The 23,081-nt window shown below is 39.0% G+C and overlaps 1 protein-coding gene across 2 annotated transcripts; it reads right to left on the bottom strand.

The window, feature by feature from the left end:
* Positions 1-1,397: 1,397 nt before the first annotated feature.
* grap2a (GRB2 related adaptor protein 2a) lies at positions 1,398-21,967 on the bottom strand. Of its 2 annotated transcripts, XM_004556347.6 has the most exons (8): positions 21,518-21,960; positions 13,294-13,428; positions 13,124-13,215; positions 12,006-12,125; positions 7,094-7,289; positions 3,893-3,982; positions 3,514-3,630; positions 1,398-1,972 (listed from the first exon to the last, which is right to left on the bottom strand). In XM_004556347.6, the coding sequence occupies exons 2-8, from the start codon at positions 13,369-13,371 to the stop codon at positions 1,793-1,795; spliced, it is 873 nt and encodes a 290-aa protein (XP_004556404.1). In that variant the 5' UTR covers positions 13,372-13,428; positions 21,518-21,960; the 3' UTR covers positions 1,398-1,792. The 2 variants fall into 2 exon arrangements, with proteins under 2 accessions (XP_004556404.1, XP_076739547.1); XM_076883432.1 differs by lacking the exon at positions 3,514-3,630 and having other exon boundaries at positions 21,518-21,967.
* Positions 21,968-23,081: the final 1,114 nt, after the last annotated feature.

The raw sequence follows: 23,081 nt of genomic DNA on the forward strand, positions 1-23,081 counted from the left end.
CATCTCCACTTCCAGGTGCCATAGCTGTACAACAAGCTACTGACAGGATCACCTTCAACCACCACAACTACCTGCTTGTTATACACACATGAATTTTTGTAAGAAAAAATAAAGTATATAAGTGTCTTTTTTTTAAATTCCAGAAGTCTCAAAGTCAGTGGGGAAGTTTTAAATGAGTTCTTTGTTCCTTGCATCAAAAAAGTAAAACGAGTGCAATTTCTTTGTCTTTAATAGGGATTTTATTTTGAAGGGCAACTCTCCTTAACTGCCCATATGGAAAAGAAATAGTAAAAACATATGATTTACTCATGAAAGTGGCCACTTTCTCATTACTTTCATATTTTTTTTTTAGTAAGTATACAAAACATTCAAGTTTCATTATATAATTTTTCAAGGGATCTTATATGTGTTTTCACTCTTGTATGCTTTTCATACAAGTTTCATACAAGACAGATAAAAACTTTATAAGATTTATATATATCTTTTCCATATGAGTGTACTTCTGGAGTTTTGGTTAACGTTAAGCAGGTGGACAATAATTCAAGTACATCTGCCATGATTTCAATTATTTTCTGTCAGGTTTTGTCTTCCATTGGTTCATGTTCACATTAACCTTGTGAATATGAACTTTTTCATCTCTGGCTGTGAGCACCAAAGCCCCACCCACCTGCTTGCAAACCCACTTGTTTGCGAGAGACAACCAATCAGAAGAAAGTTAGCTTAAAGTGAAGCCTTAAAAGCAACTGAATGTAACTTCCTGTGTTTAAAACACATTTAAAGCTTTCGAAATTAATTAAAACAGCCAAAAAAATTTAAAGAAACAACCTCGGTCATGATTTCCATATCGTGTTTGTACTGTGCTGTTAACTTTCACATTTTTAGTTTTTTTTTATATTATTCTTAACAACGGCATTTTATTTATTTTGTATTGACGTTACACTTGGGTCTTACACGGCCTAGTTTAAATGGATGTGCAAATCATTTTTATAATTTTTACTACGACTCTAAAACGATATGTGACGTTATTAATGTTGGTTAAATGTGATTCATTAAAAACTTTCTAGTAAAACACTGCCCACTAGTGGTGAGAGTTTAATACAATACAAAAAATACAAAAATGTATCTTTAAAGGGGGAGGAGTTAAAATGGCTAATTTCAGGGCTGGTAGCTGCACCAAAGCCCAGTAAGAGATAAAAAATAATTATTTTGATTTGTGAATCATGCAGAGACCAACTCCAAGAATAAAACATTAAATTTTACATAAAATAAATAAAAACTCACCTTTAAAACGATAGAAATACCCAAATGAATATCAGGAATATCACAGGTAAAATGTGATAAGATAAAAACCCCACAGAAAGCCCTCGTTATGAGTGAGCATCATTTAAACATGAAGGTGGTGATAAAAAAAAGTTTATTTAAAAAGTCAATAACATTTTTTGATAAAAATGTGTCAAAAGTGAGCAGACAGTCCATTCATCAGCAGCCTGGCCAGCAAGCATTCAGACAACATGCTTACTGACACGTCATGATACAAACAACATCCTCAGGCATCATTTGCAGCATTTCCTGTGTGCCAGGTGAACATGTGGGAGCTGTAGGAAGTTCCTGCAGGTGTCTCTGCTCCTTTGTAAATAAAGCTGCACTGCCTCAGTCCTCTGGTAGGAGGCTGACACGCAGCACATACAGAAGCCTGCTGGTTCACGTTCAGAAACCCATCAAGAGCTGACGCAGCCGCAGATCGAGTCTGAACGCACGCAGGCGTTTTAAAATCATCGCCTGTGGCGTTTCCTTACAGCTGCTCTGTGTAGTTTGCGGGAAACAGCCCAGTCGATCCTCTCAGCCTGCCTTTCCACCACGACGCATCGGAGTTATCCAGCACGTCGATGATGTCGCCGGCGGAAAATTCGAGCTCGTCGTCTTCCTCTGCGGTGAATTTGTAGAGTGCCCTCACCTGCAGCGTGGATGGTCTCTGCAGATGGAAACCAAACAGTGATCAATACCTGACAGACACAGCTGTAGCTGTGAGAGTCCTTTACTGGACTGCTTTTTGTGACTTCTGCATTTTAACATTAGCTAAAAAGTCATATTCTGTAACTTGTCTTTAGCAGCCACACATCCCATACAGTGACATGAGCCTTTAAAGTTTACCCAAAATGCACTTTTTAAAAACATTTTCCACTGAATTACCAGAAAACAGATCAAACATCCAGACTGCCAAATACTTCTGTTTCTGTTCCTCTACATCTCAGACAGTGCAGTTTATTGAAACTATGATATATCCTGATACCGATACTCAAAGTTTGTTATTCAAAAATAAGCAAAGTGTGGCTTCAGACTGCGACACTTTGAGTGGGTGTAAATTGATTTGACTGCAGTTTTTAATAGAGCTTAAACGTGTTTTTCACTTCTGTGTAAAGGCAGTTCTGAAAAAGAACATTTTCTCAGGACAAAGCAGAGTACATTCACAACGACTGCACAGGATTTAAGGGGGTAAGTGGCTGCCAGGAGCGGCTAATCAAACGCTCCTGATTTACTGATCATTGGCGAAGCACAACACTTCAAAGAAAGCAGAGATTTTGGCTGCTGGTCTGAAATATGCAGGTGCGTGCACGGACTTCCCCCCGAGGTCAGCAGTGCTCAGAGAAACAGCTAAGAGCCCAAGAGGCTACATCTTAGACTTTACATGTATCAATTAGCATATTAAAGGTCAAAGTTCACAACAGCACAATTAGAAAAAGACTGAACAAGTGTGGATTGTTTGGAAGGGATGCCAGAAGAAAGACTTTTCATGGCACCATGGCTTAAGTTTGCAAAGTTATATTTGAACAAACAACAAGACATCCATTGTACAGATAAGGCTAAAGTGGAGATGTTTGACCATGATGCACAAAACCAAACACGTTATCGGCACAAACATCTCCTCTGAAGTATCCTCAAGTCAAATGTGATGCTGCCTGATAGCTAAAGCTTGGCTCAAACTGAGTCACGCAATGACACGGCTGTGTGAATAGCTGAAAGAGAAGAACCGAGGTGCTGCAACGGCCCAGTCAAAGTCAAAGTCCAGACCTCCCCCTGACTGAAATGTGGTGCAACCTTACAGGAGAAGCTGTGCATAAATCAATGCCCGCAAACCTCAATGAACTGAAGCAACTCTGTAAAGACGAGTGGGCTTAATTTTCTCCGCAGCGATGTGAGAGACCGATAAAGTTATACCGAAAACAACAATTCAAGTCGCTGCTGCTAAAGATGGCTCTGCAAGCTCAGTTTTTCACACAACTGTTTATATTTGTCACCATTTATTCCGAGTACTGAGATATGTGTTCCTAGCAGTCATTATTTTTATTAAAATCTTAAAGCTGTGATCTAGTTCGTTTCATGTTGTCTTATTGGAAGTTTAGAATAAACGCTGATGTCACCCGGCTGAACGCAGTGTATCAACATGATGTTAGCTGGTCTACAGTTTCCTGTGTTTACCACAGCCAGTAAGCATCAAAGCGTGGCGGGGCTGACCTGAGGCAGAGGCAAGGTTTCAGAGGTGCGTCTCAGAGGCTGAGCCGAAGTAGAAGGACTGTTTCTTCCTGTGTGGCCGATCGTATGCGCTCGCGCCTCCAGCTCGGGTCTTCTGCCCTTAAAGCAGAGAGCAACACACACGTTACATTCCTGCTTTTGCTTATTGTACAACACAGAACAATGAGCCGAAACGTTACGACCACCCCCGCCTAAAATAGCTTGGTCTCGACTCTTTAAAGGCAAATTAGATTTTGCTTTTCTGTTTCCTGCACTTGGTTTAAAGTTCTGAACCTATTGTTATCTTTGTGGCTATAACCTTTGCACATTATTTGCTATCAGAGACTTCAGAGCTGAGAGGAAGAAAAGCTGTAGCTCATACCATCGAGCTGGTACTCTGGTCTGAAGATCGGCGTGGAGCCGTATTGAAAGCTGGTGTTGTACGTTGCTCAGGCAAACTCCCCCTCTTCACCTGCAGGAAGGAAGCCGACAGGAAGAAGATAAGATGCAGTTTTTATTTCTATTTATGTTCAGAAATCTAACTTTTTTCATCTTATGCATGATTGATTTTTACAGTGAAAGAGACTTCAAAACAAGAACAACCGCAGGTAATGTAATATGGGTCTGCGTTTAAGCTCCTAAAATAGACTGAAGCAGAAAAGTGCATCTTTATACCTTCATGGAACATCATAAATACAAATTAACAAGTTCTTACAACCAGAACGCCCAGTTTTACCATGAGCTGCTTTCAAATGTGATTGTTTTCAAAGTAAAACACAAACAAGTGCATTACATTCTCAAAAGTATCCCAAAATTTATTGATCTCATCGGTTTCCTTCATCGTAGGACCCAACATTACTGAGCTTTCAGTGTAGACGTGAGTGGGTGATCAATGAAGAACTTATTACCAAAGGTTAAACTAACATCCAGCTAACAGTTTTTGGTTTCCCTTTCAGTTCAACTCAATTCACTTTTATTTATTTGGCACCAAATCACAACAACACTTGCATCAGGGCAACTGTTGTTGTATGTGTAATGCGTAATTTTTGTCCAAAATGTATCATTCTTTATTAGATAAACTTCCTTAACTGCTTTATAACACAAATATCTAATGAGCCAATCACATGGCAACAAGTGCATGTAGACAACCTGCTGAGGTTCAAACAGAGCATCAGAATATAGTTTGTTGATGTCAGAGGTCAGAGAGGAATGACCAGACTGATTCAAGCTGACAGAAAGACAACAGCAATTAAAATCACCACTCATAACAAATTTATGCAGAAAAGCATCTCTGAATGCAAAACACTGCAAACCTTGAAACAGTTGGGATTTAGCTGCAGAAGACCACATCACTACACGCCGCTGCTGTCAGCCAAAAACACGAAACTAAGGCTACGATTTACATGGGCTCACCAACATTTGACACTTAAAGAAAAACTGTGCCCGGTCGAATGAGTTCTGATTTCTGCTGCAATATCCTGATGGTAGGGTCAAACCTGAAAGCATGGATCCATCCTGCCTCGTATCAAGGGTTCAGACTGGTGGTGATGATGATTTTTATGGCACACTTTTGGGCCCCTTGGTACCAACTGAGCATCGTTTAAACACCACAGTCCTCTTGAGTATTTTGCTGACCCTGTCCATCCCTTTGTGACCACAGCCTACCCGTCTTCTGATGGCTGCTTCCTGCAGGGTAACGCGCTAAAGCTCAAATCATCTCAAAGTCTAATCGAGCACCTTTGGGATGTGATGGAACTAAAGATTTGCATCATGGATGCACAGCTGACAAATGTGCAGCAGCTGTGTGATGCTATCATGTCAACATGCAGCGAAATGTTTGACGGCGTCCAACCCAGGACTCGGAAATGTGTATGTCCACATATTTTCGTATTTAAAAAAAAAAACCTCTACCAACAGAAAGACGCAGAATTCAAAGACTCGAATAAGACACGTAGACGTTTGCGTGGCGCTTTTAGTTTCTCAGGATTTTTACAGTTTCCCTCCATCACTTTGATGTGCTCACATTAAACCACCTTCTTAGCTTTCATTTCCTCTTCACACTCTTTTACATGATCAGTCAAGGGGGGCAACTGGTCACAGTTCTGCTTTTTATCAGTTAATCATAAACTAAAAACATACTCTATTATTTTCATGTATTTCCTGCTCGCTCTCTGCCTGAACAGGCTTAAAACATTACAGCTTTCCTACAGCTTAGCTTTAGTGATAAAGTGATCATTCTGCTTTTTTCAGTGGCTTCAGATAATCCTCCTCGCATGTTCGTTCACATTCAGGTGCCTCACTTTTACAGCATCTCTTCAACATTAACAGGCCTCTATTAATAATAGGGAGGGAGGCATTGTGAAACTGAGCACATTTATATCTCTGATTCAGTCTCAGTTTCACACCTAACACAGTGGCTTAAGTGGTTAAGAAAGAGGCTTGAACCAAAGCAGCAAATTCTAGAGCGCAACTATGAAGTCTGTGCATCAAAACTGCAATTCCTCTAATGGCCAGTTAAGGCTGCCCCCAAATGTGGGTCCCCATAGAGTCCCATGTCAACAAGTCCAGCTTTAGAAGAAATAAACATTTTACAGAGTGGTCAATAAAACAGTTTTGGTCTTTGTGGATAGTTTCTCCATGATACCAACTGTGCATTCAAAGGTAGTTAGTGTTTAAAATTAGCTATAGCTGCCGAGCTACAGTATGGTGTCGTTGCCTTTTGGAACATTTCTACAGGAAATAATGTGAGGCTCAGTTAAGACAAGAGAAATTCTCATATTTTATTTGCCTTAGCACAATTAGCTCATATTTTATTAGCCTTAACACAATTAGCAGGTACCTCTGAGTCCAATTTGCTAGCATAACAAACTCATATGTCCAAATATAGAAACCTCTGGCTCCAAAAAACGAGCATGACCGCATCCAGCACACTAACGCTGAGATTTCTAAATGTCAGCTCTGTAACCTTCATGTGTCATCATGTTTTATACACAGTCTATGATTTGAAGCCAGTTGGGGACCCATGTGTGTAGAGCTCTGTCTGCACAGTTTCGTTTTTAGGCTTTTCCAACTTATCCTACCATCGAAAAACAAAAGCATGCTAGGTTATCGTTGCCCATCTTGCACCAGGACTTCACCAGGAGTTCTTCTAAAGGTCAAGAGGTTTAATAGAAGAGTTCAAAAGCTTCTCTGCAATCAACATGTAAAAATGTTCTTTTGGAAAATGTCATCGTTGGAGTGTTTGGCATTTAGATCATCATCATGGGTTATCGGTTTTATCAGTTATCAGTCATGTTTTCAGTCTATTAAAGACTAATTTTCCCTGATTTTGCAGAGCTGGCTTCAAATAGTCTTTGTTAAAAATGTTCTCAGTATGACTAGAAAAAAAATTCTCATTACACTGAAATTTAACACGTCATCTTTTTGCCTGACACCTGAAATGTGGTTTGACCTTCTGCAATACCACAGAAACTGTCACATCATTTATCCCATTATCTCTGTGTGACACATTACTGTATGTTTGCTGCAAAATGTAAAATTTATAATCAGGTTTTGATTTCTGTAGATATGCTCGAGGCGTTACCGGCTGGGATGGGGAGGGGAACCCTTTGCTGTCGTTGAGGCTGCCATCGTTGAGGTAAATCACCCTGCTTTTAGAGATGGTGTTGGTTTTGTAGAACTCCACCAGCTTGTTGAGGGAGGTGAACTTCTCCTGCCACAGGAAGTACTGGCCTTTGTTGTCCCTCATCACTCTGAAGTGCTGGACGTCATTCTCATGTCTGAGGAGAAGAGATAAAGATTACATCTTTACTATCCATGGCCCACAGACTAAATAACTACTAAATGACAAAAGGTCATTTTTAATTACACAACACTATGTGGATAACATTTCAGGGTCAGAACTAACCGCTTTGTAAAGCGCTTTGAGTGCCTTGAAAAGCGCTATATAAAGCCAATCCATTAAAACATCAGTTTTTCGCCCCTCATACAGCTTCAGTCTGGCTATACTTTTACACTAATTTGACGAATCGCATCCATCACATCTACTTCTGTCCAGATTTATATGCAGCAAAGACCAAACTGAAGTAAATCAGGTCTTAAAACTGGATTAGAGACAAAGGCTGAAAGGTCTCTCCTTGATCATATCAGACTTCCAAATTGAAACAAATGTGTGATTGTGTAAATGATGTTAACTGAAATAAAATTGAGTAAACAGAGTCTTTCGTGGCCCTTTATTATAGAGAGAAAACCTTGATGTACTAATCCTGGTCAGAAGCTCTTATAAAACAGTGCCCTGAAAGAAGGAGTTGAAATTTGTTTAATTTCTTGAGGTTTTTTTCTGCTTCTCATTCTTTTCTAAAGGGAGTGCGCAAGAACATCTACATAACAGACGACTCCCTGTTTCCTTCATCCCACTGGTTCCTCTCTCCTTATCTGGATTGTCCTCTGCTGGTCGATGCACAAAACTACAACATCAAACAAAAACTCCCTCAGCACATAACTGGGTCAATTTATATAGTGTAAAAAAAGTAAATCTACTCAAGGCACATAACAGGCCTAAGAGCACTTGAAGTGTGGATATTATTTATTTAAAGTGTGACCAGAGTTTTCACCACTATGAATCATACGGTACTGTATGTACAGTGCTTGTGATGTGTTGCTTCGAGCAAATGACAACAAAAATTCAGCCAACACCCAGGAAGCAGCCAATTTATAGTGTAAAACTACCACCCAACTATACAGAGGTCATACAGAGATCTACAGCTGAAGTCCCCTAAACTTCAGTTTCTTTCCAAATTATGTTTGGATGACTAAAGCTGAGGCACGGTGGTGTTAGCATCATGCTCTGGTGCTAATTTAATGCCAATGGTACATTGCACAACATGGATGTAATAATGAACTTAACTACTATACAGTTAAAACGTGGGCAAGATTGAGTGCTCCAAGAGAACAATGATCCCAGACACACATTTAAACTGGTTTTGGAACAAATTTGAAGAAACTCTTTCAATTCTTCGAAGAACAATGGTCGAATATCCAGAAATAATTATGCCAGAAGCTACGAAAAGAGTCTGGTCAAGGTGCAACTTGCTAAATGAGATTAAACCAAACATTAGTGTGGCTGAATGTCCCTGTAAGTATACTTTTGAGTCTGTGTGGATTGGAGAAAATCAACAATAAACTTAAACTTGTGCACCCAAATCACATTTATTACAGTTAATAAAGATGTTTCCGGTACAGTTATTCCAACCTGGAAAACGAACAGTTCAAAGAAATCATTAAAAGCCCCAAATCACCAAGACATTGATGCCCGAGCACGAGTGTACGTAAACCTCTGACCACAACATTAAAAACCCATGGACATACTAAAAGACAGCACCTGTTACTGGTTACTGAAAAATTAAAATACACGAGTCTTGAAACCATTTAGGACTGGAGATATTTTGCACGGGTGTTATAAATAACATACGGCACGACAGTCTTTCAAACTGTCCCGGCGGATCCTGTAATCAGAGCGCTAAAAGGAATCATCTGCGCTGGTGGTCTGACAGACAGCGGACACGAGAGGATAAACTGACTTCACCTCTGCCTCGCTTGTTTATTCTGCAGCTGCCTTTGGTGATAAAAAATAAGAACCTCCAGCGAAGGAGGAAAGAGCTCAGAGGGCGTGACACTGCAATGCCAAAATATTAGGGAACTCTAACTGATCTTTTAGTAGATGTTATCACACTTCCAGTTTAAAAACAACCTAATTATTTTCTTAAGCACAAGCACATTAAAATAATTCAAACAATCTAAATGTCAATTTGATGATTTTCTTGACTGTTTTTTTTGGTCTACGGAGTGCACAGACCAGGGGTGTCCAACTGCAGGCATCAAGTGCCAGTGTCCTGCAGGTTTTAGATCTCACCCTGGGTCAACACACCTTTATCAGATGATTAGTTATTTATCAGGCCTCTGGAGAACTTCAAGACCTGTTGAGGAGGTAGCTTAGCTATTTAAAATTAGCTGTGTTGAATCAAAGATGCGTCTAAAACCTGCAGGACACCGGCCCTCGAGGCCTGGAGTTCCTCACCCCTGACATAAATGAAGTACATAGATTTTGTGTGTCATTTTATGCTGGAAAAACTATACAGCAGCCTCACATGAATAACTGTGCAGCCTCAAAAGTGCCAAAATGAAATAAGTAAATACATCACCAAAATATTATTTCATTAAAACTGTAAATAAAAAATGTTTTAAATACATAATGAATTAATTAAATTAATTAAATTAATTCTTAATCCAAATATCAACTGTGTTTACATTTTCAGAAAACTTCCCCTCTGACCTCTCACCTTGAGGTCGAGGTCACTGAGATTCGAACTCAGGTTTTCAGTAGATACACCGATGGTATCAGTCGCTTTAATCTCCAGTTATCGCATTCACAAACTCTGGTGTCCATGTCGCCTAGCTGGCTACCCGCCCACCCAGCAGGGTGACGACAATACGCCATCAGGCTTTTATGGCTGAGGCGTAAAAAGGCGGTAAAGGACTCAGTGAAGCTGTGCACAAGTGTCGCCAAGTGTCAGATGTTATCAACCTGCCGTCTCACTCTGAGCTGTCCTCCAGTCCTGACTGTACTTGTCACGCAGGAACGAGCAAGTATGAAAACTCAAACTCTTTATACTTAGTATGAAACAAACACTGACCAAAAGCAAAGCAAGGCTTTGACTAGAGCAGCTTTAGTCCCGCCCACTGACTTTGGTGCTGCAGTTAAAGATAAATAAATGCATGCAGCACAGCATGCAGTACCATATTAACCACAGTGAATAGGATTTTGACTAAATAAATCCACAATTAATTAATTACACTTTTAATTAACTGTTTGTTTATGTATTTATTTCATTTTGACACTTGTGGTGCTATGTCTATGTTGGATGCACATAAAGCACAGCTCTAAATGATACTCTGTTTTATTTGTGTGTGTTATTCTGATTTATGAGGTTAAGCTACAAAATTAACCTCATATTGTATTGAAATAAGACTTAAGTATTAAATAAGACCTGAAACTAGCAACTGAGACCATGAACCATGTTCACTGGAGTTACAGTTCAAGTGACAAGTATGGTTATTTTTTTCATTAGCTCGTCTTTTCGCAAACAGACGAGTCTCCCTCTGCTGGCTGGGAGAAATAATGCAGATATAACGTACTTTTATATTAATCCGATTGGCCTGTTTCATGGGAACTGTAGTTGGACCAAAGAGACAGTTTTGAAAGTGTATAGCCGGTTATGGTTCAAACCAAAATGGTTACCAGGAGCAGTGGGGGTTGTGGGATAGGTCGCTGTAACACTTTAAGATCCGAAGTATTTGCAAGTCCCTATATAAATCTTCTTTACACAGTGAATACGCATCTGTTTTTAATGACAGTGTGGTCAAACAAACCCTCGGTGTTGTGGCTGGTGCCATCCATTGCAAAATCTTGGTGTTTATTAGTTACCAAAGTTGGAAAAAGGAAGTTTGGTTTCAACTGAAACCCAAGATTCGGCAGTTTTGAATGAGAGTGAAACTGGTCTCTACCACTGTCCATTCACGTGACACTCAAACAGCACACAGAGCTGGAAGTTTAGCTTGAAACCATAAACTATTAATAAAATAGACAGCATCATCACCCACAGGTTTCTGGACATATTATTTTGAGTTACGGTTTTTACAATGTTAGTTTCTTAGACCATATTTAGAAGGTGTGCTGTTAAGTTATCATTTAACAGTATTGGGAGATTGACTCTCACTTGGAGCCAGCCGCTTGGTAGAAACATAACATAAACGAAACTTTAGCATCTTCCCTTCGTTTACATGACACATAAAACCGGTCAATACGAGACACCAGCAGACTTTCACCGCTGAGCCAAATGAAAAACTTTGTGATTGGTTTTTATAGCACAATTTTTATAACACATTACATGGTGCAACTAGTAATTTTTTCTTGAATTAATCATTAAAAATCAAGTAAATGTCAAAGAAGAGCAGAAAGGTAATCAGAAATCCAAAGTGATGTTTTCGATTGTCTCATTTTATCCAAATTCAAAGACGTTCAGTTTACATTTTTAAAGAAAAAGAAGCTAAAACATCAGGTTATGTGATGAGTTCTTGAAAAACAACACCATTTGGTTCTGGATCTGGATCTAGCCCCGTCTGGTCTATATGCGAAACAAATGTAAAAATATTTCTTTACTGTTTTATGAACTAAAAGAATGGATATCCAGTTTGATGCTGGTTGAAGACACTGACGTACTAATATGCCTAGCATGCTGTCAAAGAGCTGAACAAACAGAATAAGTGACTCGGTAATATTCTATAATTTACTTCCCCTTTAACTGTCAAACCAGATGTTGACTAAGCATAGTTAAACATGCTGAACATCAGCACGTAGGCACGCTAAAGTACGCATTTAGCTTCAGCATAAATATAGCTGTGAGCCAAACTTTAAGACTTCCCATTGCTTTACTCACTTGACAGAAATGGAGAAATCCCCCAGGGAGGTTTGGCACCCTCGGATCAGAAACTCCCCGACAGTTTTGGACTTGAGTATGTCCTCTGCAGCACTGCGACTGGCGTCCTCCTTAAACCACCTGCACACAGAGGCCACAATGCTGCTGGTTATCTAAATTAAGTCACTCACACTCGTGCACAAAGCGGCCAGGAATCGTTACAAAAGTTTAAAACCAAGAATGAACCAATGTTGCTTTAGTCGTTTTTATTTACCCTTTATTCATACCTGTAATCCCACTGAGGCTCAATGTCTCACTCACAACAATAAAAAAGCTAAAATTGCCTAAATCTTTTGGTTTGTTTATACTGCTGCTTTTTTATGTTTGCCCGAGTTAGAGTTATGCTCTGTTTTAGCCAATCAGCCATTGTTTCACAAACAACAAAACCTTTCAAATGGTAAATGGACTGGTTCTTATATAGCGCTTTTCTACTCATCTGAGCACTCAAAGCGCTTTACACAACTTGTGCATTCACCCATTTGCACAAGCACATTTTTCTAAGTGCTTCATAGCTAACATTCACACACATTCATACTCCGATGGATGCATCGGAGAGCAATTTGGGGTTAGTATCTTGCCCAAGGATATTTGGCATGCAGACTAGGGGAAGCCAGGAATTGAACCACCAACCTTCCGATGACCTGCTCTACCACCTGAGCTACAGCAGTCTTTTACACGCCATTTGGCCTAAACTATCCTGTAAGAATAAATTTCCCTGGGTTAAGCCAAACATTTCGTACAAGAGTTGATGTGAACCCAAGTCTAACCCTACCACAAGCTCTCACAGCAGTTTGCGCAAAAATTATGAAACTTAACTGAATTAATTTATGTTTCTCGACACTGATTTTAACCGTATTTTCACTTCTTGTCCACCAGGCCCCTCGCTCCGCCTCTGTTGTTTCGTGTCAGTGCGCACACACTGAAGATTTTCCACTCAAAGGGTAAAAGCATTGGCATCGTGAGTCAATTTGCAGCTCACGCCTCAGTTCAAGACCCCCACAAAGAAATGATTTTTACACATCCATTGGATTTTCAAAAGATATCTGTTTGTAGTTCAAGGCTGTAGGTCCCTCTCTTACCCCGGAATCTGGAAATCGATGTAGTTATGTGGTACAAATCCTTCCCGTCCATTCATCTCCGCCTTACACCAATCACCTTCAACGTTTATAATCTGTTCAAAAGCAAAAACAAAACGTGTCAAGCTGGAGGAAATGGAAAACATGCCTTCATTATCTAATCATATACTGACCTTTAGTAAATCACCCTTTCTGAAGCTGAGCTCCTCGTCCTCTGTTGCGATAAAGTCATACTTTCCTGAGGCTTCCATTGAGAAGTTTCAGGGAGGTTTAGAAGAACGTGAAGGAGAAGTGGCAAAGGGCTTTTTCTGCAGGGATGAAGACAAACACCAACACAAGTTATGATTTACAGGTTGTAAAAATACAGCTGACAGCAGTGAAACTTGAACATGCAAACCAGACAACAGCATTTTATTTAAACTGATAGTGTGGTTTGTGTCTGTCGGAAGCCACAAGAGCTCAAGCTGTTGTAAATGTAAATGTTAGTTATTATGCTTCCATCACCATATACTTATGTTTGGACTACAACAGAAACTCTAATGATACGTATTTTATTTTCTAATAGGTTTCAGTGTGCACCCTCTGCCTGGAACCAACCATTCAGTCTTGTAGTGCTGAGGTATTTTTAGCCTTTTGTGCTAATGAACTCAATATTTCTTATGAGACATTTGAAATCACCATCTTGGGCTCTGGTATACTTATACACAGCTCGTAATTTATAGGACATGGAAAGGAAGGACAAGGGAATGACATGCAAGGAGTAAACAGGAACTGGAAAACTTCATTTGTCGTCCATTTTTACATTATGGAGAGACACAGACGCCACTTCTCCATTCCCTGCAGTTTATTTAAACGTATACAGAAAGGATGAGAAGACAGGGGTCGACGCAGTATTCGAGAAAATGCAATTCTCCAACGAAGGAGCTCTAAAACGTGGATCTAATGTTAAGGATCTGAATCCCATGACAGCAGTTATCATCACAGCTGGTTATTTTATTTTCCCACCAACGTGAATAAAACCTTCACTTGTTTGTGGTTACAAAGTGAAGGATGTGGTAAGCTTTCGTGAAAAAGCTGGCTCTATCGTTGCAGCTGTAGAGCACTTTGCAACCTTACACAGTTCTGACAAGAGACACAGAGCTGCATAACACCCGATGCTGATATTAACCTAGCAAACAAATGCCACCTGTTAAACCACACACAGACTTAAAATTAACTTTAACCCTTATAATGGTTTTTATCTTTAATAATGAACAGATGTCTGAAACCTGACTCAAATTCAGATGTAAAAAACTTTAGTTCCTGTTAATTAGACTAGTTATCCCAGGCCAGCGGTACTTTTGCAGGTGCCAGGGAAGTATGTAAAAGCCAATATATAGGAGCTAGGTAACCTGAAGCAACACACAAAAAGGTGTAGCTAAAACAGTGAATAAACAGTTTAAAGTTTACTAGATTAATCATTGTAAATCCTTGGATTAACAGCTAAAGTAATCCAATGAAAGCCAAAGACTGCCAACTACATTTGGCTGATAAAAAAAAGGAATTAACATGTTAAGTAGTCAGCTAAAAGTGACGAAAAAGTGTAGCTAAAGTAAGGAATTTAAAAAAAGTACAATTGTTGGATTAAATGCTGAATTAGTTATTTTGAAGTCAAGGATTAACAGCCAAAATAGTCAGATAACAATCCAGGACTAAAAGCTGAATTATTTACCTAAAAGTTGTGATTAATATATGAATTAGACAAAAACTAAACAGGGCTTAACATCTTAATTAGCCATATCAAAATCCCGGATTAGCAGTTGATTTACTCAACAGAACGTCATGGAACAGCTAAAGCATCCCAGTAAAAATCAGGGATTAACTGCTGAATTAATCAGACAGATTCATCAGTTAATTCAAAACACAGGATGGTAATAAGAAGGATAATAACAGATTCGTATAGCACCTTTCAAAAATCCAAGGACACTATACAAACATTTGGTTAAAGTCATGGATTAACAGTTGAATTGTGTTGCATTAAAAATGACAAATTAACAGCTAAATATAAATCACAGATTAACAGTTAAAATATTGAATATTTAATTAGTCGTATCGCAGAGCACAGCGCACAGCGTCATATTATAATAGTTTTATTACACAACACATAACGGTTAGACATGGAAATTGTGAAACAAGGGAGGCGGGGGTCCTGTACTTGGGTGGTAGCTGAGGAGTCACGTGACACATTTCTCAGTGATGTATGCACGTAACAGAATATGCAAACCGTTACGACGTAACTGAAAAAGTAACAGTAAAACATTTGTTGAGCTACAAAGTGCTGTGATGTCACACAAAGCCGCATTAATTTTTGATTATTTTTCACATGAATCGCATGCGTCACACAGTCTTGATAATGTGGATCAGATAACGACAGTATGAGAAAAGAAACAGCATAATTAATCATAGCAACAGATAAAACGAATGCACTAATAACCCAGATTTTAAAAAATGGCAAATGATGATTGAAATCAACAAGAGTGCAGAAAAAAAGAGAACTGGTACCGGTGTATGATTTTATTTGTAGGTTTACTTGATCCGAAAAGAAAACAAGTTTTGTGGAATTAATTTACGTCACAAGCAACATTAAAGGTGTCACTAGCTGAAAGTCAAAGGATTTCTCAGTTGGCAGCTTCGGCTCGTCTGTTCTCGCACTTCTTCCTCTCTCTCATACCCTTGGGAGGAGATAAGAGGAAGAGTTGCAAGTGATGGAAAAGTACCCTAAACTTCTTCTCATGTGTTGTTGTATCAGGTCTGTTAGTTCAGTTAATGCCTTGTTTAGTTTTCATCATTTTAAAGACCCTGTTATTGATTTCTTTTTTATAAAATATCTGAATTGTTTTAGATTAAAAGCCTCAGCTTATTACGTCACAACTCACAAGTCATCTTTGCAAGCCTTGCTGCTTAAATGCCAACTGAAAAAGACAAATAACTGCGAGGATAGCAGTAAAAACTGCAAATCCCATTTTAATGATTGAAATGGTTAACTAAAAGCTATTAAACATAAGCTGAAGTCCTTTAAGGATATGGGTAAACAGCTGACATCCATCAACAAAAAGTCACAGATTTAGACCTGAAATGATGAGCTTAAGGTTATGGACCAATCCTTGAAAGATTTGGATAAAAACAACAGATTAAATCTTGCAATGGTAGCTACAACACAATCATTCAAACTATGTAATGAATAAGCAGTAATGTGCAAACAGTAAACTAAAATCTATTCTATCTCATTGTGTATTCAGTATCAGTGCGGGTTTAGATTACACAACAGTAACCAAAGGTTGTCAGCTGAAACTGCTAAAAATTGTGAATTACCAGTTGAAAAACTCTTCTTTCAGTAATAAGTAAAGAGTTGCGATGGGTAAAACTCGCAGACAAATAGTTGAAACCTTTGGATTGACAGCTGATCACAGCCACAGATCAGACGAGCGGTGAAACATCTTCAACTTAAACAAGTCCACTCGCTTTCTTTCCAAGCTCCTTAGACTGAAGTTGAAAGATTTCTCTTTTATTATTGGTATTGGGTAAATATTTAAAGTGGCTAAAAAAACAGCAAAAAGTGGACACATAAATATAAACACTGTACCTCTGCTGCTCTGTAGTTCCTGCTGCAAATACAAGCTTGATACTGCCTACTTAAACAGATTTTTTGTTTTAATGAAATATTCGGAACAACACCGACGGTGTGGCACTGTGGGCTGCTTTAATGAACCTGACGTGCTGATTTTGGACAAAAAAATAAAAAAATCTTTTTAATACGAATGGTTAAAAGGATTTTTAAACAGAATAAACCAGGTGAGTTAAGATTAAAGTTAATGAAGGCTCATTTTAGTTAATCAAACTAACTGTCCATTAAAAATAAATAACAGGTGCAATTCAAGCTGTTTTTAAAGCAGGCTGCAGCTTCAGGAAACCCCCTTGTTATGTGCTGCACAGCTGAAACACTGACCAGTATGCAGCCAGGGCTTTGTGGTTAGAGTTTGCTAGTACAGTTTCAAATATGCCTTAAAAGCATTTCTGTACTCTTTTATTTAGACCATCAAAGTTGTCGTCTCTGCTGTATCCAGTTTGGTCATGGTTTACGAGACTGATTCATCTGGGGATTATTTTCTCAATTAGTCTGAATTTATGTGGCCTAAAAATAGAGCTGGGCGATATATCGAGTTTTTAAAAAATATCGATATATTTTTATACGAGATATAAGATGTGACCATATCCTTTATATCGATATAGTCTATGTTACGTTATAATTATACTTGTGGAGCCGCAAGTTTGCCTCTCTTTCGTCCACTTTCGTCTTTACGCAACGTTACTCGGCCTCGCCTCTCCTTCACTGAACACAACTCCCCCTCCTCCCCCATCGCTTCACCTGCAGGAAGCGACAAGATGGACACGGAAAATCTCCGTTAATGAGTTACTGCGCATCGCCCCGTGCGTGGGGCTGGACGGCGTCAACGTGTTAGCTAGCTAACCACGCTAACGAGCTAACCACGCTAACGCCATGCAGCCCAGAGGTGCTGCACGGACTAAAATCCTTTCATTTTCTCAAAAGTTGACAGCGCGCCTTATGTATGAATTCTGGTTGTGCTTGATGGCCGCGAACCGATTTTATGTGGTACACGGCGCTCAGCAATCTGTCAAAAATGTTTTAGTACGACTTTGGTATGCTACGGAGCAGCACCGCTTGATGGATTGTCGGAGCATTACGGCTGAGCCTCGCGGAGTGATACGTACTGTGCTTCAACGTAATATTACCTTACTGTGTATAAGGACCATAAATGGCACCTGTTAAGAGACGTGGTTGCGAAGCGGATTACAAACTCCAGGCTGTCAGTCACACAGTACAAGTTGGGAACAGAGCAGCTGTGAAATCTGTCTTTGTTATAGTGCTCGTCTTTTAGTTTACATTTTGACTGCACATTTGTGAGCTTTTTGTTATGCACAAAAACAACATTGTTTTCTTTTATTTATGAAGCATTATTATTTAATAAATGCTCATAATTTATTTTTGAGTAAATTTTATGTACATCTGTTCTATGTTAATAAAAGTGCCTGTGTGACATCTGGGACACAGCTTTGACTAAGAACTCCCCTTTTGTTCTTACTTTATGGCTTTAAAAAAAAAATATCGAGATATATATCTTATATCGCCATCCAGCTAAAAAATATCGAGATATGAATTTTGGGTCATATCGCCCAGCCCTACCTAAAAATGTTTCAAATGCCATGTTTTGCCAAAAAATCACATTATTTAGTGCTAAAGAGGGAAAAAATAAGCATTTCAGAGCCTCAAACTCAGTACCTCCAGCTGCCACAAGCATTAAATGTTTCCATATCTGAGGCTTAAACTGGATAAATCCCAGCATGTTGTGCTTAAAAATAACACTCGATTGCTGACCTGAATTAGTTTAGAACTTAATTAGTGTCCTTTTCAGCATATCCACCAAGTACTAAAAGCAAACAGAAGGCTGCACGCATTTGTTCAGTGGTACTAGCAACCAACTGCAACTTTCAGAAGCGTCTTTCTCATGTTGATGCACCTGCATCATAAACTGCCTCTGTGCAGCGACCCTTGCAAATGCAAGAGTTCACACCGGTGCTCTGAAACTTCTTAGATTTCACCAGCAGTGCAGAAGTCACTGACATCTTTCTCTGAATTAAAAGTTTCAAAAAGTAAAGCTTTAACTTTGCTGGGATGGTAAATATATCACTGGCTTTTGATCTGTCAGGTATCCTGATGGGTACTGTCATCACAATCATCTTCAGTGACGAGGAAAACAAACAAAATCATTTTTATAATCTAAAATTTTAGGGCAGAAATTTGCTGCTTTAAGCTTATCAGGCGTAGATGTTGGGTCAACACGACTTTCGGACCTTTAAGGTACGTGGGAGATTGATTCATATTTATAATGGTTTTCCTCAGCATTGCTTGTTGTGTGCCCCGTAAATAAAAACGACTTGGGAGAAATTACATGCTGCTCAGAAATCCTTTTTACTTACAGAAAATGCCACTAAAGTACAATTTACGCATTTTTAAAACTGTCGCACATCATGATCAGTGTTTCAAAGGGGTCAAAATGTAAAACATGAATTTGTTAACCCAACATTTGCACCAGTGGATATTAAGGAGTTCAATATGTAGACATGTAGAGAAAGAGCACACAGCGCACAATCGTTACTGGTAGTTAAAGCAAAGAGGACTGCAGAATGGGAAAATTCCAAGTAAAACCAGACACAACAATATTAAAATCGTTCACTAAATCTAGTGTAGAAGCATTATTAGCTAACCCAGGAATATGATCCCTGTAACAGGATGCATCAGATGTATAAGCAGTTGTTCATTTAAGCTCGCTTTTAGTCTTTTTTTTCATCATTTTTAGGAGCCAAAACTAAAAAAAACATCAAAAAAGCTGTTTTGTGTCACTTTCTTTTGCTTTTTATATTAAATAAATGAATGTTTTACATCAAAATTCATATACGTATTTAGATTAAACTCTTTAGCTGAACCGCTTGAATTTTAGTTTCCACTTGGCGCAGTATCTGTTTATCTGAAGCTCGTGAGTAAAATTCAAAATAAATTAGAAAATAAATAAAATGTAAATGTGAAATTTCCCACTCCAAAGTGGCACCTCGGGCCTGTCTAAATTGGGGATGCAGCTTTGATACTAATCCAGTACTGACTGGGTAAACTGGATCATACGTCATAACAAAGCTCTGAGGAAGCTAACAGGTAACAAGGTGCTTCACGCTCGTGACGCCGCCTTTTTTGTATGTTTGCCAAACACGCAAACGTAACCACAAAAGACCTGAGTCACTATTTTTCGCTCGCTGGGAAACTTTTATTGCACTTCCAGTAAAATAACTAGATTGACATGATTTCACCTTAGTTATCTCTGTCTGCTCCACTCCGTGTGCTCTCGCAGCGGCACTGAGAGCAAGGACAGGCCAAACTAGCATGACCATTTAAAACCATTTAAATTCACTAAGCACTCACACTGAGCTAAAATCGGTTTTATATTAGCCCCGTTTCCAGTGAGGACTACAGCTCATTAATGTAACCCTGCTATCAGATGGTAACTGTCATCAGCAGACACCCAAAGTTGAGGTATGATTGTCAGAATGGGAACAGGATAAGGTTGGATTGGTGGATCAATGATTTGGAAAAAAACATCATCAAGTTTATGGAAGTTTAATTAGCTGTAAACACTGTGATTACATTACAACTTCTCTATAAATGTTCTCATTTGTCAACGCTTCATACGTTTGTTGTTTAACCGTTTTTAACTTTTCAAAGGGCCTCTGTGTTTTCCTTTGATGAATTAGCAACTAATACTTAAAAAATGAGAATTTTAATAGCTTTCTTAAAAGCAGAACATGATGCAAAATTGCCTAATACACCTGACGCCACTTTTATGACCCAATAGTAAAAAGCAGTTCAGTTTCAGTTTTATTTGTCATATGCAAGTTAGCACAGGGTCAACATTGCAATGAAATGTGTTTGACGAGCAGCAGTCACTCAGCAGCATGGTACAGTAGAAGAAAATATAATAAAATATAATAAAATAAAATTATTATATATAGCAGCATATATAACTGAATTAACAACTGTTCCTTTCATTTTTCATCTGGATGTTCTGTTGGATTCACATTCCACAATTGAAGAAACAGAATTTATTCCACTTTTAGTCTATTTGTCAAATAGAAAGTGGCTCCTGATGCTCATTCTTTCAACACAGGCTTCATGCAGTGTTTGCAGAGGAGGATGTGACCACCACAGCTCGATTAGAGGAGATGGAACAGGCCTCTAACATGAGGTCTGACCCAACTGCAGCCACAGAAGCAGCTGTTCACAAGTCTGATGAATTAATGTCAGTTATGAACTAAGTACACGCAGGCCCTCTCTTTTTCTCACCAACAATAGCTTTTATAACCACTTCCCCAAAGCTGGGGGTACTCTAAGCATGCAAAATGGGGAACAAACAATCCGATTCAAATAGATCTGAGAAACAGGCAGAAAATGCGAGAAATTCTTACTTCAGGCGTGAAGATCTGCCATGAGTTTACTGGCACTGACGAATAACCAGAAGATGTCAGAGCCTCAAGTGGAGTTCAGCCTTAATTAATGAATTCAACTGAATTTAAAAGGCTGAAAGAACGAGCTGTTGGGTTTTATTTGCGGGAATCTATCTATCTATATTAAATTAAAAGAGACACATTTTGCTTTTCAGCGACTAACATGAGAGATGGAGAAGTGAGAAACTGAGAAAAAGAGGAAGCGCAGTGAGCAGGAGCTGACCTGAGTCTTTTTAACAAACAGCTTTTTCTTTGAATATTTCTGATATTTATTGTGGTTCGGCTTACCTTTCCTCCCCTCTGGAGTCGACTCAAACTTTAGACGAGTTTATTCTAAGCCTGCCCGCTTCTCCCTGCGCAGTTTGAGCGCAGCAGCATATTTTAAACTTTTATTAAATGCAGGAAAAATCTTATTAAAGTCCTGTTTCTGTGCTGAATGAAGTTTCCCCGACGGGTCAGTAGAGTGAATGAAGTCGACTGAGGACGGAAGATAAACACGCTCAGCGTTCGTCTGCAGTCTGCGGTCTTCGCTCTGCTGCTGCAGCTGCACCAAGAGCGACGCCTTCCCTCCAACTTCAGTCCACCTTATCAAAATAAAAGCCACGGGTTCCGCCGTGTCTTCTCTCTGTGTGGTTTTTTATTATTTATTAGAGCCCAACATTAAACCAATGAGCTATTGTTACTATTATTATTATTAGTAGTAGTAGTAGTAGTAGTAGTATTTAGTAGTTATCACAGCAGATCATCTGCCTCCTTCACCACGTCCCTGTTTTCCTTCTCTCACCCCAGCCAGTCGCAGCAGATGGCCCCGCCCTCCCTGAGCCTGGTTCTGCCGGAGGTTTCTTCCTGTTAAAACGGACTTTTTCCTTCCACTTTCGCCAAAGTGCTTGCTAATAGGGGGCTCATATGATTATTGGGGTTTTCTCTGTATGTATTATTGTAGGGTTTAATTTACAATATAAAGAGTCTTGAGGCGACTGCTGTTGTGATTTGGCACTGTATCAATAAAATTGAATTGAATTACATCAGTGAATCTTCTCTGTTGTCTTCTCTTTTCCCTCCTGTCTAACAGCTCCAGCTTAAAAATCCAGGATATCCACTACCCTCCTGTGTACATGTCCAAACCTCCAAAGTTGCCTCCAAACTGTCCGACCTGAGCTGTCCCTCTGATGTTCTAATTTCTGATCATTCCCACTGAAAATATTAACATCTTCAACTCTTCTAAACCTTCCCTTTCACTCTTGCTGTTATTCTTCTGTCACAAATTCCCAGTGAAAATCTTGGCATCATTAAGATTTGGATCAATTATTTATTTATTTTAAAAGTTTGTATGCATTTATGTTTTTTGAGCACCTACATAAACTACACAAACTTATGAAACATACCACACATTTGCATTTTAAAGAAGGCTCCAGTTGCCAAGGTAACCCTTTAATGTATTTACTACCAGGTTATACGTCAATCACAGGTACTCTTCACTCTCACTGAGAGTCACTTCAGTCACTCAACTGCAAATACAGAAAAATCTATCTCAGGTCAAACCCACTTTGTCTCACCAGCGGTTATTTCGCCAAGTGGCCAAATATCTTGTGATGAATCTCTTCTAATATGCAAGCATCTTAAGTGAACCCTAGTTTTTAGCAACCCAATTAAATTAAATTACTTAACCTGAAATCTGGACATGACTCACTGGTTTGATAATTTCTTCATCATACTTTTTTTTTTTTCAAAGTTTGAAAATTGGATAAAGGGAATGGTCGGGAACAGAAACTAAATATCTATGAGTTTACAATGAGAGTGAAACTTCTCTATAAATGCTGTGCCATCACATGATCCCCAGAAAGATGCTGAG

Source organism: Maylandia zebra, linkage group LG4 (genome assembly GCF_041146795.1).
Source record: "Maylandia zebra isolate NMK-2024a linkage group LG4, Mzebra_GT3a, whole genome shotgun sequence".
Classification (NCBI taxonomy): Eukaryota; Metazoa; Chordata; class Actinopteri; order Cichliformes; family Cichlidae; genus Maylandia; species Maylandia zebra.

What these genes read in the sequence shown, in the direction of transcription:
- grap2a (XM_004556347.6), bottom strand. Translation starts at nt 13,371, where the DNA reads ATGGAAGCCTCAGGAAAGTATGACTTTATCGCAACAGAGGACGAGGAG. An exon ending in TCCCCTCCCCATCCCAGCCG is followed by an intron (nt 3,983 to 7,093) that starts GTAACGCCTCGA and finishes TCCTTCCTGCAG; the next exon opens with GTGAAGAGGGGGAGTTTGCC. An exon ending in ACCAGAGTACCAGCTCGATG is followed by an intron (nt 3,631 to 3,892) that starts GTATGAGCTACA and finishes CTCTGCTTTAAG; the next exon opens with GGCAGAAGACCCGAGCTGGA.